This window comes from Lonchura striata, chromosome 18 (genome assembly GCF_050655825.1).
Source record: "Lonchura striata isolate lonStrDom1 chromosome 18, ASM5065582v1, whole genome shotgun sequence".
NCBI classification, from domain to species: Eukaryota; Metazoa; Chordata; class Aves; order Passeriformes; family Estrildidae; genus Lonchura; species Lonchura striata.
The window spans coordinates 11721582-11738028 of NC_140720.1; the positions used below are offsets into that span (position 1 = coordinate 11721582).

General features: G+C 62.8%; 3 protein-coding genes across 3 annotated transcripts in view; 2 read left to right on the top strand and 1 right to left on the bottom strand.

Moving 5' to 3' along the window:
- LOC110475147 (TBC1 domain family member 24) overlaps positions 1-16447 on the top strand; it is a 186240-nt gene that overhangs the window by 142681 nt on the left and 27112 nt on the right. The window lies entirely within an intron of this gene.
- Positions 5062-7706, top strand: RNF222 (ring finger protein 222). Its single transcript, XM_085556902.1, has 2 exons — positions 5062-5232; positions 6063-7706. The coding sequence occupies exon 2, from the start codon at positions 6073-6075 to the stop codon at positions 6661-6663; it is 591 nt and encodes a 196-aa protein (XP_085413028.1). The 5' UTR covers positions 5062-5232; positions 6063-6072; the 3' UTR covers positions 6664-7706.
- Positions 10235-14632, bottom strand: TMEM238L (transmembrane protein 238 like). Its single transcript, XM_085556903.1, has 2 exons — positions 14199-14632; positions 10235-10494 (listed from the first exon to the last, which is right to left on the bottom strand). Exon 1 carries the CDS (start codon positions 14544-14546, stop codon positions 14307-14309), a length of 240 nt encoding a protein of 79 aa, XP_085413029.1. The 5' UTR covers positions 14547-14632; the 3' UTR covers positions 10235-10494; positions 14199-14306.

Genomic DNA, 16447 nt, shown 5'->3' on the forward strand with positions numbered 1-16447 from the left:
CCAGAGCACTGAGTGCCACCTCCAGGTGTTCCTCGGGCACCTGCAGGGGTGGTGGTGCCACCGCTTCCCTGAGCCTCCTGTTCCAATCCCTGACCACCCTCCCAGGGCAGAAATCCTTCCTGATGTCCCTTATTTTGACTGCAGGATAAATATAAATAGAACTATAAACATAAAACTATAAATAAATATAAATACAATCATAAATAACTGTAACTATAACTATAACTAAACTATAACTATAACTACAACTATATAACTAGAACTAGAACTAGAACTAAAACTAAAACTAAAACTAGAACTAGAACTAGAAATAGAAATAGAAATAGAAATAGAAATAGAAATAGAAATAGAAATAGAAATAGAAATAGAAATATATTCTTCCCTTATTTTGACTGCAGACTCAATATATAAATATAAATATATACAAATATATTTTCCTTATTTCTATTAATAGAAATATAAATATCCTTCCCTTATTCTGACTGCAGGCAGCCAAATGCAGAGCGGAGCCCGTGGGACAGAGCCCTCCTGCCCTCTGCCACCCTGTGCTGAGCATCCTCCTGCCCAGAACCCACCTGGGCTGGCAGCGGAGTGACCCTGGAGGGGCTGCAGCAGCTCTGCCCGCAAACTCTGCACTCACAGCACTGTGTTTTCAGATGATTGGAAATACCATTAAATGTTGGGTATTCGGTATTATTGAGCTTTTCTTTCTGTGCTGCTGCGGGCTGAGAAGCTGCCCTGCGCGTGTTCCCGTTAGAGGCAGGAGCATCTCTGCAATCCCAGCCCTGCAGGAGCCGGGCTGGAAGGAAAAACCCAAACCTTGACACCCCTGGGCAGCCACGGGGAGCATCCCGCTTGGGCAAAAGGCTCCAAACCCCAATCCCAGTGGGTTTTCTGCTGGAACTGTGGGGTTTCTACACCTTCCCTGCTGGCAGGAGGCTGGAGGGAGCTGCCTGGCGGGAGGGCAGCCAGGGGGAGGCGGGCAGTGCCTGGGGACACCGGGACACCGCGTCCCTGGGGTGGCAGCGCTGGCTTGCCAGGGTCACAGGGGCAGTGCCAGGCTCTCCTCGGGCTGCTGTGAGTCCCACCGGGGCTGGGTGGGCACCGGGGCACGGTGACAAGCAAGGGGACAATCGGGCCGTGCTCCCCCTCGATCTGCTGCCCCCCATCCCGACCCCGGGGAGGGGCTGCAGGGTCTGGGGCTGGGCAGGACCCCCGGGCTGTTTGGGGTTACATCAGGGTTTGGGTCACAGGCAGCTGTTTGGGGGCACATCCAGCTGTTTGGGGTCACAGCCAGCTGTTCCTTGTGTGGGATAAGCATTCTCCCCATGGAGGAAGAGCAGGTCCCCTCGATGCCGGTGGCAGGGGCGGCTGCTGGGGACTGTCCCCCTCACCTGGGCACCCTCCAGCGCTCCCTGCTCGGCTCCCCGGTGCCAGAGCCCGTCCGAGAGCACCATCTCCTGGGCACGGCGGAACCCCCGCAGGAGAAGCTGAGCCGGAGCTCTCCCTGCGCATTTTGGGCTGCCTGGGCTGCAGGGGGGTCCTCCTGGTGGGCTCCATCCTGCCGGGTGCCTGAGGAGCAGAATGGACACCCCCAGCAGGAAAAAAACGCTGATTTCCCCACTCGAATTCAAGCAAAGCAAGAGTGGGGGAAGATGGGTGAGCTTGTGCTCCTTTTGAAAAGCTCGGATTCCCCTGAAGTTGTCCAGCTTTTCCAGCTGTTTGAGTTTATTTTGACAGCATGGAAGTGGATAGAACCCAGGGCCCAGAACTCTTGGGCCTTCCACCAGCACAGTGCAGCCCTGGAAAATTAATTTTGCTTCACAGAACTTCTTCTTTAGCTGGGAATTTCCCCCTGGGCTGGGCTCAAACATGGATTTACTCTTTCCTGCCTTCACCGCATTCCCAGCTGGGGCTGGGACGGGTGGGAGGAGAATGAGTCGAGCAGAAACTCCTGTGAAACCTCAGCTTTGCAGCTTGAACACGGCCAGGGGAAAGGCTGGGGGGTTTGGGAGGACTGACTGTGAGCTGGGAGGGATGGGGCACGCAGCAGGCACCCCCAGAGGGATGGGAAAGGCGTGGTGGGGGAAGGATGGAGGAGAGAGAGGAGGGGCAGCCTGCCCTCCCCTCTGCGAGCAGCCCTGCCCACACGGGGACACGGGACAGGGACAGCAGCCACCTTCGCATGGAGCATTTTTGGCTCTGGGACAGGAGGGCAGGGGAGCCCTCAGCAGCTTTTGGGGATCACTCATTTACACAATTCCCAAGGCAGGGATTGCACCCAGCCCAGCCCAGCCGCCAGAATTCCACCTGGGGTTTCCTCCAGGAGCCCAGCCCCAGCTGAGTGCAGGGATGGGGGACACTGAAATGTCCCTGGCTCCTCATTCAGGACCCAGGGAATTGCAGCGTGGATTTGATGGAGATACCGAGCCCTGTCATACCTCCTGGCTCAGACGTGGAGCAATCTTGGGGCTTTAAATGTGCTTTGAAAATAAACACTTTCCCATAACTCACTGTCCTCCTCTGCACCCAGCCAGGGGAAAGTTCAGGTGCTGCTGTGGAGCCCCGGGGCTGCCTCTGCACCCTCCTGCCCTTGCCAGAGGCTGCAAAGCTCTTCCCAGGCGCTGCTGGGGCTGCAGGAGAGGGACCTCGGCCACCCTTCGGCGAGGGCTGCGTCCTCCTCTGGGTCAGAAATGTCCTTTGGTCCCCGGCAGCCACGAGCTCAGCGCAGGAAATTCTCATTGTGGTGTGTGGAGAGGAGCTGAGCCTGGAGCCCCCTTCCTGCTTGCACCCAAGGGTGCTGGAGCCTTGCTCTGGGGGCTGAAGCACTGGCCACGAGCTGGGCTTGTTCAAACCCAAGGGACACCCAGGCAGGGCTCAGGGACTCGCTCTGTTCTTGGTTCCTCGTCCTTCAGGCGCTGCCAGGCTCAGCCCTGTCCCTCAGGAGGTTTCTGCTGCTGGAGGGAGCAGAGCAGGGCCGGCCTGGGGACAGGGAGGCGGCTGGCAGGGCTCCAGGTGCCCAAAGCCCCGGGGCTGTGGCGTGGTGCAGGCTGCCAGGGAGGCAGACTCGTTTCTCCAGTGCCCAGAGCCGTGAGCTCATGCTCCGACTGCGGGGAGCATCCGAGCTATGGGAAACGGGAATTGCCACCCAGCCGGGCCAGCAGGGGGAAACTGGGGCTGGGGAGTGCTCACCGCCCCAAACCCGCCCCAAACCGGCCTCAAACTGTCCCCACACCTGCCCCAAATCTGCCCCAAACCCGCCCCAAACCCGCCCCAAACCTGCCCCAAATCTGCCCCAAATCTGTGTGTGTGCGAGCAACTGCCAGAGGGAGTAGGGATGGAGATGTCTGTCTGTCTGTCCCAGGAGGGAGGAGGGGATGGGGATGTCTGTCTGTCTATGCCGGGACGGAGAAGGGGATGTCTGTCTGTCCCAGGAGGGAAGGTGCAAGCTCAGCCCTTGCAAAACCTCCCTGGAGAGGTTTCACCTTCACTTTCTGATGCTCTCCACAGAACTGGGAGAGGAGAAACTGGGATAGGGAGAATTGGGATAGGAGAACTGGGATAAGAACTGGGATAAGGAGAACTGGGATAAGAACTGGGATAGGAGAACTGGGATAGGGAGAACTGGGATAGGAGAACTGGGATAAGAACTGGGATAGGAGAACTGGGATAGGGAGAACTGGGATAGGAGAACTGGGATAGGGAGAACTGGGATAGGGAGAACTGGGATAGGAGAACTGGGATAAGAACTGGGATAGGAGAACTGGGATAGGAGAACTGGGATGGGGAGTGGAGCAGCCCGACCCCGAGCCTGGGAGGTGAGGAAGGTGCTGCTGTGCTCAGGGTGCCCTTGCAGGCAGGGACAGGGCCCAGGGCTGGCGAGGCACCCCTGAGGGCCCCGGGGTGCCCTGTGGGGCTGCACCCACACTTCCACGTGCGCCCTGCGCCCACGGTGACTGATACTGCTGCCCACGCCCGGCCCTGCCCGAGCCTGCCCGGCCCACGGAGGCACTGCCCGCCTTTCTCACCGGGCTCTGGGTGCCAGGGTCAGCCCCTGCCCTCTGCCCCACAGAGCCCTGGCACCTTCCTGAATGCCCTGGGGCCGCTGTGTGCATGCCAGGGCCTCCTCGGTGTGGCAAACAGCGTCCAGGTCCCTGCAAGATGAAAGGTGGGCTGGGGGTGCCAGGGGGGCTCCAAAGTGCTGGGCTGGGGCAGCTTTCACAGGGCTGTGCAGGGAAGAGCCCTCCTGGGCAGCCGAGGCACAGGTGGCACTCGGGGACGGGTGGGGTGACAGGAACCTTCTCTGGGAGGTTCCACCTGCCCGTGGCCAGAGGTGGCTCATGAGCCACCCGCAGGTGCTGGGGTGGCCAAGGAGGGGCTGCTGCTCGCCCTGAGCCTGTGGAGCTCCTGCTGCGCCTGGAGCTCGGTTTGGGGAGGGGCTGGAAGCCCCCCGGGCAGGGACACAAGAGCAGAGCCCCCCGTGGCTACTCGGGGGGCTTTGCTGGGCCCTTCAGTGTCACCCGGGGCTCCGGTGGGACTGCAGGGGGGCAGTGATGGGGGTGAGGAGGGCAGGCAGAGGGACGGGCAGTGATGGGGTGAGGAAGATGAGAGCAGGTGAGAGATGGGCAGTGATGGGGTGAGGAAGATGAGGGCAGGGTGAGAGATGGGCAGTGATGGGGTGAGGAAGATGAGGGCAGGGTGAAGGACGGGCAGCGGGGGTGAGTAGTCCAGCCCTGCTGCAGCACCCGTGCAGCACCCGTGCAGGATGTGCAGCACCCGTGCAGGACCCGTGCAGGATGTGCAGGACCCGTGCAGGACCCGTGCAGGACCCGTGCAGGATGTGCAGGACCCGTGCAGGACCCGTGCAGGACCCGTGCAGGATGTGCAGCTCACCCCGCGCCGCCCCGCAGGCTCCGGGCACCCTTTCAGTGCCGGGCTCTGCAGTGACCCGGGCAGGCAGGACCGTGCCCGAGTCCCTCCCCACGCCTGACGCAGCTCTCGCCCCCTCCCTGGCCCGGCGGGAGCCTTTAAAGGCGGACGGGTTCCTCCGCATTCACTCCGCGGGACCGGCCCGGCCCGGCCCTGCCCTGGCCCCGCTCAGCCTTTGCGCAACGCGCCCGGCTCAGCCGCGGCCGCCCCGGCTGTCCCCGGGCTGTCCCCGAGCTCTCCCGGGCCAGCCCCGTGCCTGGGGACAGCCCTGCATGGAGGGGCCGCTGTCCTGGGGCCCCACAGGTAAGGAGATTTTGGGGTGAGGGAGGGAGCAGCCGTCCCTGATCCCTCCCGAGCCAGGGCAGGAGCCCGGGGCTGTTCCCTGCCTGGGGAGGGGGCTCCCGGTGCCCGGGGCAGCGGCGACAGCCCTGCAGGAGGATGGCAGCACCCCAGATGGGCTGGGAGGGTGCCCACGGCACAGTCCTGCGTGAGAAAAGGGCTGCAGGCTGGGCGGGGTGTGGAAACGCCACCAGGTCTGGAAAAACCTGCAGCTTCATGCAGGTCTGGCTCCAGAGCTGCTCTGGGAGGGCTAAACCAGACATCTGCCCTCTCCCTTCTCCTCTCTGCCCTCTCCCTCCTCCTCTCTGCCCTCTCCCTTCTCCTCTCTGCCCTCTCCCTCCTCCTCTCTGCCCTCTCCCTTCGTGCCTGGGGAGATGCAGGGCACAGCCTCAGCCTGGAATTTCTGTACCAGGAATGGCACAGCCTGAGCCTGGAATGGCACAGCCTGAGCCTGGAATTTCTGTACCAGGAATGGCACAGCCTGAGCCTGGAATTTCTGTACCAGGAATGGCACAGCCTGGGCCTGGAATTTCTGTACCAGGAATCCCTCAGGCACGGCTCTGTGCAGGGGCTCAGCCCGCTGCCCCTGTGCTCTGGCAGCCAGGGATTTTTGCCCCGCAGGGCTCTGGAGCCGAGAGCCTCCCACCATCCCTGCCCAGGGGCAGCGCGGGGAGGCTGAGCCGGGCTGAGCCGTGCCAGGCAGCCATGCCACGCTGAGAGGGCGAAGGGCAGTGCCGAGAGAGCAGCGAGGAGGAGACGGACGGTGCCTGATTAAGCCCTGGTGCCTCTCCCAGCGCAGCAGCGATGTCCGAGCCCTGCCCCGGCAAGGAGGCCGCCCCGGCCGAGTGCCCCGTGTGCTACGAGAAGTTCCAGCCCCTGGAGGCCACGCACCGGCGGCTCAGCTGCGGCCACACCTTCTGCCACGACTGCCTGGTGAAGTGCCTGCTGTCGGCCAAGCTGGACGGGCGCGTCCAGAGCAGCATCGTGTGCCCCGTGTGCCGCTTCGTCACCTTCCTCAGCGAGAAGAAGGCTCCGTGGCCGCCCGAGGGCGCCGGCCCGGTGCCTCTGGCGCCGTCCTCCCTGTCGCAGCTGGCCAAGGGCGAGGCCAGCAAGGCGCTGCTGGTGCCCAGCCGCTTCGTGGTGCCGCTGCAGAGCCCGGAGCGGTGCCCGGCGGGGCCGCTGGCCCGCGAAGCGCACATCTTCATCATCGGCGAGCGCGGCGCGCCGCCCGTGGCCGCGGAGCGCGGCTCGCTGCCCGGGAGCGGCGGCGAGGAGGCGGCGCTGGGGCTGCGGTGCTGCCAGTCCCCCATGGCCCTGGCCGTGATGCTCGTCCTCACCGTGGCCCTGCTGGCGGCCGTGCTGCCCTGGCTGCTGCTGGTCAGGAGGGACGTGTAGCCCCGCCGGGACCCCGCGGGGGCGGCGCTGCTGCCGGGACACAGCCGGGCTGGAGCCGCTCTCCGAGGGCTCCTGGAGAACGCCCAGGAGCGGCTCCGGGTGGAGCTCTCTCATCTGGCCGGGGACTGAGCGGGCTCTCAGACCTTCCTGCGGGTCTCCAGCTGCTCGAAGTGTCGCTGGTGGCATTTTCTGTCCCTTCTGGTTAAGATACGGCCAGCCAGAGCCTGCTGGTGGCTTTCTGCAGGGTGTCTGTGGAGGGATCCTGCTGGGACAGCACCTGCAGGGCCGTGCTGCTCCTGCCCAGCTCTGGGTGGCACCGGGCACAGCCAGGGGCTCTGGGGGTCCAGGCTGTGGGGCTCTGGAGGTCCCCGAGCTCCCAGGGCATCGGGATCATGGAGATGCAGCCAGCCTGGAGCAGAAACTCACAGCTTCCATCCTGGGATGAAGAATCCAGAGCCTGCGGCTGCCGGGCATGAGGACAGGCGGACCAGAGGATGGCGAGAGTGATTCTGGCCCTGCCGAGCTCACCCTGCCCTCTGCCAGCCTGCCTGCAGCGCCATGGGGTGGGAGGGGAGCCCAGCTCACCCCACCCCACAGGCAGCCCCAGCAGGACATCTCCCACTGTCACCCCAGGGTGAGCAGGACGTCCCTGGCTGTCCCCCATGGGAGGTGGCAGTGGGGCACAGGGCTGGCCCAGGGTTCCTATGCTCCTGAGGGAGGCACAAACGGGGTCAGCAGTGCCATCAAGGTGGCTTTGGGACCGGGCAGGGCTTTTCAGGGCACCAAATCAGGACAGCGTGGGGCTGGGGAGGGGGAGCAGTGTGGGGAGGGGAGCTGCTGGTGTCCCCTGCCATGCCTGGGGTCACAGCTGGGGACACTGCCCTGCTGCCCTGCTGCTCGCTGTGATGTTCCTGCACTCCCCCAGCCCTGTGCCAGTGTCCCCACCCAAGCCTGGGGTGCCGTGACCCCGGCCCTGTGTGAAAAGTGTCTGAGACACCGCACTGGAATGGAAACCCTGTTTCATAAGAAATGCTGACCTGGTCATGACGTGTCCCTGCCCCATTGTTTAATAATAAACCCTATTATTATTATCTGCCTGGGCAGCCTGCAGGGTGCCAGGGCAGCAGCCCCTCTGTGGGAGGGGGCACAGGGCGGCTGCAGCCCCGGAGATATTTGGGAGGGCAGTGGGCACTGGCAGAGCTGCAGCGGCAGCGCTGGGAGGGGCTGGGGGCGTCTGCTGCTGTGCCAGGGCCGGGCACGGGCAGGGGGACAGCCAGGGAGGCCAGGAGAGCATTTCCCATGGGGTGGCACTGCTCGGCCAGGGCAGCCCAGAGCCCCCAGCCCCTGCCTGGCAGGGGTCACCCGAGGCCGTGCCCAGCGGCGTGCACAGCCAGGTGACCCAAGAGCCCATTAGGGCGATAATTGCCTGTGGATTATTGCCAATTCTTGCCTGATGGAGTGCGGGGAGGCAGCGGCGGCTCTCCCGCAGCTGGGGAAGGCCGGGCTGCGCTCAGATCCCGGCTGATGGCCCTGCAGGCACGGAGCCCACCCTGCTCCCTGAGCCGGGGCTGGCACAGCCCCGCTGTCCCTGCCACCCCCTGTCCTCCTCTGCCTAGAGCTGGGCTCTGTGCAGCCCGTGCGGTGCCCCAGCTGTGCCCCAGCTGTGCCAGCTGTGCCCTGCTCCCCCCGGGCTGATCTCAGCTGGGCTGTGGCTGCTCCATCACCATCCCGGCAGGTGCCAGCGTGTGCCACTGCCCGACGGAGCAGCCCTGCCCTGGCCCAGCCCAGCTCTGCTCTCTGCAGCTCAGAGCCCCGGCAGAGGCTGCGTCGCGCCTCGTTAGCGGCAGGAGGTGGCACTGCCCTGGCACGGGGATGGCAGCAGTGGGAATTGGGCGGCCCAGGAGTGCCGGCTGGGCAGGCACGGCTGCAGCTCCATTAGGGAGAGGCTCAGAGAGCCCCAGCTCCATCAGCCAGAGCTGGCCATCAATAATTGAGCAGCAGGCTCCAGCCCGGAGAGCCGCGGCTGCTGCGGCTGGGCTGGGCTGGGACTGGGGCTGGGAATTGGGGTTGGGCTGGGAATTGGGGCTGGGATTGGGGCTGGGATTGGGCCAGGCTGGATCTGGGACTGGGCCTGAGCTGGGGCTGGGCTGGGCTGGGATTGGGGCTGGGAATTGGGGCTGGGCTGGGAATTGGGGCTGGGCTGGGAATTGGGGCTGGGATTAGGGCTGGGCTGGAATTGGGGCTGGGCTAGAATTTGGGCTGGGATTAGGGCTGGGCTGGGGCTGGGAATTGGGGCTGAGGCTGGGACTGGGGCTGGGTTGGGCCAGGCCGGTGTGGGACACGGATAATGGGTGACACCGACCTGGCTGTCCCTACCCCTGGGGCTCTCCAGCCAAGATCCTCTTGGCTCCATCTCCAGCACGTGGCAGATTCTCCACTGCCCACCCTCTCCATTGTCCGATTGTCCGTCCTTTCCCATTGTCCACTCTCTCCACTGCCCACTCCACGGCCCTGGGTGGGTTCCTCTCCTGGGCCTTGCAGAGCCGGGTGGTTTCTGTGCCCACAGGCTTGGCAGTGCCTGGGGGGCTCAGCCACTGTCCCACTGTGACCCCAGTGCCCACGGCAGGGGTGGGCATCCCAAAATGAGGGATCACGGGGACAGGAGCAGGGCTGGAGCCATCCCCGCGGCTCGGACCCATCCCCGCGGCTCGGGTTCCATCCCCGCAGCCCCGAGCCCATCCCCGCAGCCCCGAGCCCATCCCCGCAGCTCCGATCCCATCCCCGCAGCTCGGACCCCCGGCTCCGAGCCCATCCCCGCAGCTCCGATCCCATCCCCGCAGCTCGGACCCCCGGCTCCGAGCCCATCCCCGCAGCTCCGATCCCATCCCCGTGGCCCCGATCCCATCCCCGTGGCCCCGATCCCATCCCCCTGGCTCCGATCCCATCCCCGTGGCCCCGATCCCATCCCCGTGGCCCCGATCCCATCCCCCTGGCTCCGATCCCATCCCCGTGGCCCCGATCCCATCCCCCTGGCTCCGAGCCCATCCCCCTGGCTCCGATCCCATCCCCGGAGCTCCGATCCCATCCCCGCAGCCCCGATCCCATCCCCCTGGCTCCGAGCCCATCCCCGCAGCCCCGATCCCATCCCCGCAGCTCGGCGCTGCTGGACCCGCCCGGGGAGCCGCAGCTCGGGGGGCTGGAGCTGTGCAGCCTGGCAGAACCTGTTCCTCCAGGATGTGCGCATCCTGCTGGCCCCCCACCCCAGCAGCCGGCTGCAGCAGGAGTTTGGGGTTCCCTGGCAGGTCAGGGGCGCCGGTGCCTCGCCAGCCCGCGGGCAAAGGCGGCTCGGGAGGCAGCAGGGGCAGCCCAGAGCCTTTATTCCATCAAACCCCTGCTGCGGGCTGTGCCCTTCCTGCATGTGCGGGTCTGGCGGGCTGCCCTGGCAGGGCTGGCACTGCCCGGGGCGCTGGGCAGGGCTGCGGAGATAGCACAGCCGCTTATCGCGCTGATAAGGCTCCCGATCTCCTGGCAGCGGCTTCAGTGTCCAGGAACCTCGGAAACCTCGGAGATCCTCTCGACATGATTTTCTATTTTCAGGGGAAAGAATGAATCCGTGTCCCATTGTCCGTCCTTCAGGGGGTGCCCACCCTTCAGGGGGTGCCCACCCTTCAGGGGCTGTCCTGAGCAGCTGTGCCAGTGTCCCCAGCACAGCAGGGTGACACAGCTCCCTCCGTGCTGGCTGTGCAAGGGCAGCACAGCAGAGTCCTTGTGGGGAGCTGCTCCTCTTCCTCTGCTCCCTCCGGACATCCACGCCTGTCCTTTCCTCTCTCCCTATAAACAGAGTGAAAGGAGATGTGAGAGATGTGAATGCCTTAAAAACCCCTGATAATAGCTCAGAAATGGAAGTTCTCTTCAATAAAGGCCTGTGGAATCAAAGCACTGGGACTCAGGGGCTCATTTCCCAGCAGGCAGAAGCCCCAGCAGACTCCGGGGTGCCAAAGGGATGCCCAGGGATACTCAGGATCAGCCCAGCTCCAGATACGAGTGAGGCTGGTAACACTGGGGCACAACAGGAGGATTTTCCCTGCCTGGAAGATCCAGACTCACCAGCACACCCCTGGCACTGCCAGGGCTGCCCTGGTCCCTGTCCCGGTGCCCAGTGAGGGATCCATGGCAGGGGAGGGTGGGAAGGAGCCCGGGCTGCTGAGAGCAGGGGCAGGTCACAGAGGGGACTCCTGGAGCCACCCCACAGCATTTTGGGGCTGTGTTTTCAGCGCTGCTGGGCCACTGGTGTCACTGGGGTGTCCGGGGAGCACAGACTGGTCAGGGAGCAGAGGCAGCTCTGGCTCCCAGTGCCCACGTGGGCTCGGTGCCATGGCCAGGGGCTGTGCCAAGCCCAAGGATCCGGAACCACCCCCAGGCTGGAGCAGAGCAAGCACAAAACCACAAAACCCCAGAGGGAAAAATAAGCCCTTGGGTCAATATCTCACTGGGGCTGGGCCAGTGCTCCCAGTGCAGCGACCACAGGGGCTTCAGCCACTCCTGTTCTCCCACTGGGGCTGTCAGGAGTGGGCTCTGCCCAGCCTGAGGATCAGGGACAGCAGGAGAGGGAAGGAGAGGCATCCCTGGCATGGGAAGGACGCTGGGGACCATCAGAGCTGCTGCTCTGGGGGTGCTGGGGTGTGCAGGGTCACGACAGGAGGAATCTCACGGTCCCTGCCGTGGGCACACAGCTGGGAGGTTTCCTTTCCTTCTGGGCCTGGCTGGCTGCTCCTGCCTGTGCGTGAGGGACGTTGAAGCCACCACGTCCTGCCTGTCCCTTTGTCACCCTGAGCCAGCCTGATGGAGGTGGGGGATGCTGAAGGCACCTTGCACACAAGTACAGATGGGTTTGGTCTTGATTTGTGCACGTGTGCCCACACTCACCTGCTGGGGAACGGCCCAGGTGAGCTGGGGACTGTCACAGAGCAGGGGGGGCTCAGAGAGGGGAAAACCCGCGAGCAGGGCAGTGCCAGGCTCTGCTCTCCCAGGCTGTGCTGGTGCTCTGGCAGCCTCTGCCCTTCCACGGGACTGCCTCCACCCCCTGCACCCATCCCAGGGGTCCAGGCACAGGGCTGGCAGCATTTTTCCATGTGGGAATCACCCTCTGCCCCTCCCCATCCCCAATCCATGCCCAAACCATGCCCTGGCACAGGAGCAGCCGGTCCCAGGTGCTGGCAGTGCCTTTGTCCACAGAAGCTCTGCTTGGGAGGCTGTGCCCCATCACCCGGGGGCAGGAGGGACCCGTGGAACTGGCCCAGGCCCCTCTGGGCTCCCTGGATGCTGTCCCCGAGTGCCACAGCCAGGCAGGGGACAGCCTGGCGTGGTGGCAGAGCCCCGGCCGGGTTTTACGGGCTGCATTGACGGGCTCGGCACTGGCAATGAAAAACCCCGAGCAAATAAAGGAGGGTGTGGGCTGCTGCTGCCCTTCCTTCTCTGCAGCTGCAGGATCCCGCTGGGGCTTGTCCCAGCTTCTTATCCCGAGGCACATCAAGGAAATTCCTGAAGGACCAAGTGCCAAGGGCACAGGGGTGGAAAAACCCCCTGGGAGCTGGTGAGGGCAAGGCTCAACTCCTGGCCTGGGCACCCTGGGCTGGGGAGCAGCGTGGGTCACACAGGAACCTCCACTCCAGGGAAACCAGGTCTGTCCCCATGGCCACTGTCAACGAGAGAGGAAATCAAGGGGAAATCAGGAAATGATGAAAAAGAATCTCAGCTATCCCTGCTGCGACTCACAGGTGGGGATTGTCACTGCAATGTCCCTGCCTGGGACACTGGTGGGGAATGTCACTGCAATGCCCCTGCCTGGGACACTGGCCCGGCTCAGATGCTGGCGGTGAGCTGAGTTTGGCTGTGCTCTGCCACTCACCCTGTGGCACTGGGGACATCTCCCCCACCTCTGCCTCCTCTCTGCCTCCTTCTCTGCTCAAACCCATCCTCCTTGGCTGGTTCTTGCTGTGGGGCATGGCTGGGACATCTTCTGCTGTCACCTCCTTTGCCATGAGCAGCTCCAGGCACTGTGGGGCTGCTCCTGATTTCACTTATTTCACTTATTTCACTTATTTAATTTCACTTATTTCACTTATTTCACTTACTCATTTCACTTATTTCACTTACTTATTCCACTTGTTTCCCAGGAGAGCATCCCCAGGTGCTGGCAGGAAGGAGGACACCATCCCTGCAGCAGGACCAGGCTGCAGATACCAGGCAGGACCTGACCTCTCTGCCCCTTGGGTGGCTGCCAAACCAGCCAGGCATGTTCCAGACAAGCCTGAGTTTAACAAGGCCTAATCTCAGAGCCAAGGTTCAAGCCTGGCACTTTGTCCCCATCTCTGTGTGCTCAGCAGTTGTCACCAGGCTCCTGCAGCACATCAGAGCCGTGCCTTGGTGACACAACTTTCACTTGGATTTTCACTGCTCCCCTTTGCTTTGCTGGGAAAACATTCCCCGTTGGGCAAAGCCTCCCTGCAGCACCCAGGCTGTGATGGGGGCACGCAGGAGCAGCTGGGTTTGCTCCCTCACACCTCACACAGAGGTTCTGGTGCTGGATTATGCTTTTGGCTCTCCCTGTTTGCCCAGGGTGGGTGGCCAGGCGTGGCTCGTGCTCCTTGTCCTGCTGAGGCACAAAGCTGTCACAGAGAGCAGCAGCTCTGCAGGACCCTCCTCTCCCAGCAGCATCTGTTGGGAAGCACTGAGGAATTACACCCCAGACAACAGCCACCCACCAACTGCAAAAATCCCTCCCAGAATTAACTCATCTCATCAAACCAGCTTCCTGTCCATCGTTAATCCATCCCAGAGCACTTCAAAGTCTAATATTACACCTGAGAGTGCCTGTCACCAGCAGGAAGCTCTGCCAGGACCTCTGTATCCCCCACACCAGGCAAGTACCCCCAAGCATGCTGAGCTGTGGGTACAGAATCCCAGAATCACAGAATTCACAGAATCCCAGAATTCACAGAATCCCAAAATTCCAGAATCACAGAATCACAGAATTCACAGAATCCCAAAATTCCAGAATCACAGAATCACAGAATTCACAAAATCACTGGGTTGGAAGAGACCTCCAAGACCATCAAGTCCAGCCCACCCCCAACACCTCATCCAAACCCTGGCACCCAGTGCCACATCCAGGCTCTGTCAAACACACCCAGGGATGGGGACTCCCCCACCTCCCCAGCAGCCATTCCAGAACTTTATCACCTTTCTGTGAAAACTTTTTCCTGATATCCAACCTGGATTTCCCTGGGCACAGCTGGAGACTGTGTGCTCTGGATCTGTCAGCTCCTGGGGACAGAGCCCAGCCCCAGCTGGGCACAGGAGCTCTCAGGAGCTGTGGGGAGCGCTGGGCTCACCCCTGAGTCTCCTTTTCCCCAGGCTGAGCCCCCCCAGCTCCCTCGGGGGTTCTCCCAGGGTTGGTGCTCCTGGCCCCTCTCCAGCCTCGCTGTTCCCCTGGACACGCTCCAGCATCTCACAGCCCCCCATCCCCAGTGTACCTGTGCCCGTCCTGTGCCCCAGGCCTGGCGCTGGCAGCACCAGCAGCTCATCCCCGTCCCTCCTGGGTGCTGCTCACCCCTGGGCGATGCTCTGGGTGCCGCCGGGGCTCAGCGGCCCTGCAGCTCCCCGAGGGGCACCTCGATGTTGAAGGTGTACCAGAAGACCCAGAAGACGAGGCTGAAGGCCAGCAGCAGGGCCCCCCCGTAAACGAAGAAGTCCCAGGAGCTGAGGGGAGCCGAGATGCCCAGCAGGAGGAAGAGCAGCCCCAGGGCGTCGCAGAGCAGCCCCAGCAGGGCGATGGCAGCGCAGCGCCCCGGCAGCCCGGCCGTGCCCCGCCGGCTGCCCATGGTGCCACCGCAGCCGCTCAGCGCGGCGGGCGCAGCAGCATCCCCGCCGCGCCAAGAGGAAGTGCGAATGTCACAGCGCACCTCGCAGAGCCCTCGGCAGCGGCACACCAGCCAGCTTTAACCCTTCGTGGCCCTGCCCCTGCGGGCACGGCCCGGCGGGGTCCGAGGGAGCCCGCCCCGGGTGCCCTGTGCCCGCCCAGGGGCAGCTGCTTCCCATCCGCTCTGTCCCAAAGGTGCAAATCCGCCCCAGCCCCAGCCCTGGGATGGCAGACACAGACTTGTCCTGTTTGGGATGGGAGACCCAGATTTGTCACTTTTGGGATGGGAGACCCAGATTTGTCACTTTTGGGATGGGAGACCCAGATTTGTCACTTTTGGGATGGCAGACACAGACTTGTCCCGTTTGGGATGGGAGACTCAGATTTGTCCCGTTTGGGATGGGAGACCCAGATTTGTCCCATTTGGGATGGGAGACCCAGATTTGTCCCGTTTGGGATGGGAGACACAGACTTGTCACTTTTGGGATGGGAGACCCAGATTTGTCCCATTTGGGATGGGAGACCCAGATTTGTCCCGTTTGGGATGGGAGACACAGACTTGTCACTTTTGGGATGGGAGACCCAGATTTGTCCCATTTGGGATGGGAGACCCAGATTTGTCCCGTTTGGGATGGGAGACACAGACTTGTCACTTTTGGGATGGGAGACCCAGATTTGTCCCATTTGGGATGGGAGACCCAGATTTGTCCCGTTTGGGATGGGAGACACAGACTTGTCACTTTTGGGTGACATCCACCGTGGGAGCATCCCAGGGAAGTCCGCAGGACCTTGGCTCTGACACCCCAGAAACAACCTGGAAACACCCTATGATTGCCCTCTTCAGAGGTAAACTGAGGCACAGGAATTTCTCCAGAGTGCCAAAATGACATCACCCTCGCAGCACCGCCAAGAGCAGCTCTTACTGGAGAGGCACCCACCAGGCCACGTGTGCCACTGCCCATCCCCAAAATGGGACTCCAGGAAGCCTTGAGGAGTCCCCACATCAGCCAAAATCTCCTGGCTGGACTCAGAGCAGCCAGGGGGACTTTTTGGGGTGCAGGCTGCGGTGTGACACTGGGACACCTCTGCTGTCCTTCCTCTGGGCATCCTTGGCAAACTGGGGAAGGCTGTGGGAGCTGCAGAATCCAGGGGGTGTGAAGGTGTGAGCACAGTCGGTCTCAGGGGGTGTGAAGGTGTGAGCACAGTCGGTCTCAGGGGGTGTGAACGTGTGAGCACAGTCACCAGTGGTCCCCTGCTTCCTCCCACCCCGCAGTGCTTTATCCCAGCACTGACTGCCCCAAGGGCGAGTGTGACCGAGATCCTGGAATCCTGTGCTGGTTTGGGTTAGAAGGGACCTTAAAAATCATCAGTTCCAACCCCCTACCCTGACAGGGACACCTCCCACTGCCCCAGGTGCTCCCAGCCCTGTCCAGCCTGGCCTTGGGCACTGCCAGGGATCCAGGGGCACCCACAGCTGCTCTGGGCACCCTGTGCCAGGGCTGCCCACCCTGCCAGGGAACAATTCCTGCCCAATATCTCATCCATCCCTGCCCTCAGGCAGTGGGAGCCATTCCCTGGATCCTGTCTCCCCATCCCTTGTCCAAAATCCCCTCCAGCCCTCTTTGAACCTCTTTAGGTGCTGGAGCCCAGGCAGGATGTAACTCCTGGGAGGGGGTTCTGCCCAGGGCTGTGCCCGTCTCCGGGCAGGTTTGGCACTGTGGAAGCCCAGGAATGAGGCAGCTCAGACACCTGGAGCAGGGCTCTGGAATCCAGGAATGAGGCAGCTCAGACACCTGGAGCAGGGCTGTGGAATCCAGGAATGAGGCAGCTCAGACACCTGGAGCAGGGCTGTGGAATCCAGGA

What these genes read in the sequence shown, in the direction of transcription:
- RNF222 (XM_085556902.1), top strand. Translation starts at nt 6,073, where the DNA reads ATGTCCGAGCCCTGCCCCGGCAAGGAGGCCGCCCCGGCCGAGTGCCCC.
- TMEM238L (XM_085556903.1), bottom strand. Translation starts at nt 14,546, where the DNA reads ATGGGCAGCCGGCGGGGCACGGCCGGGCTGCCGGGGCGCTGCGCTGCC.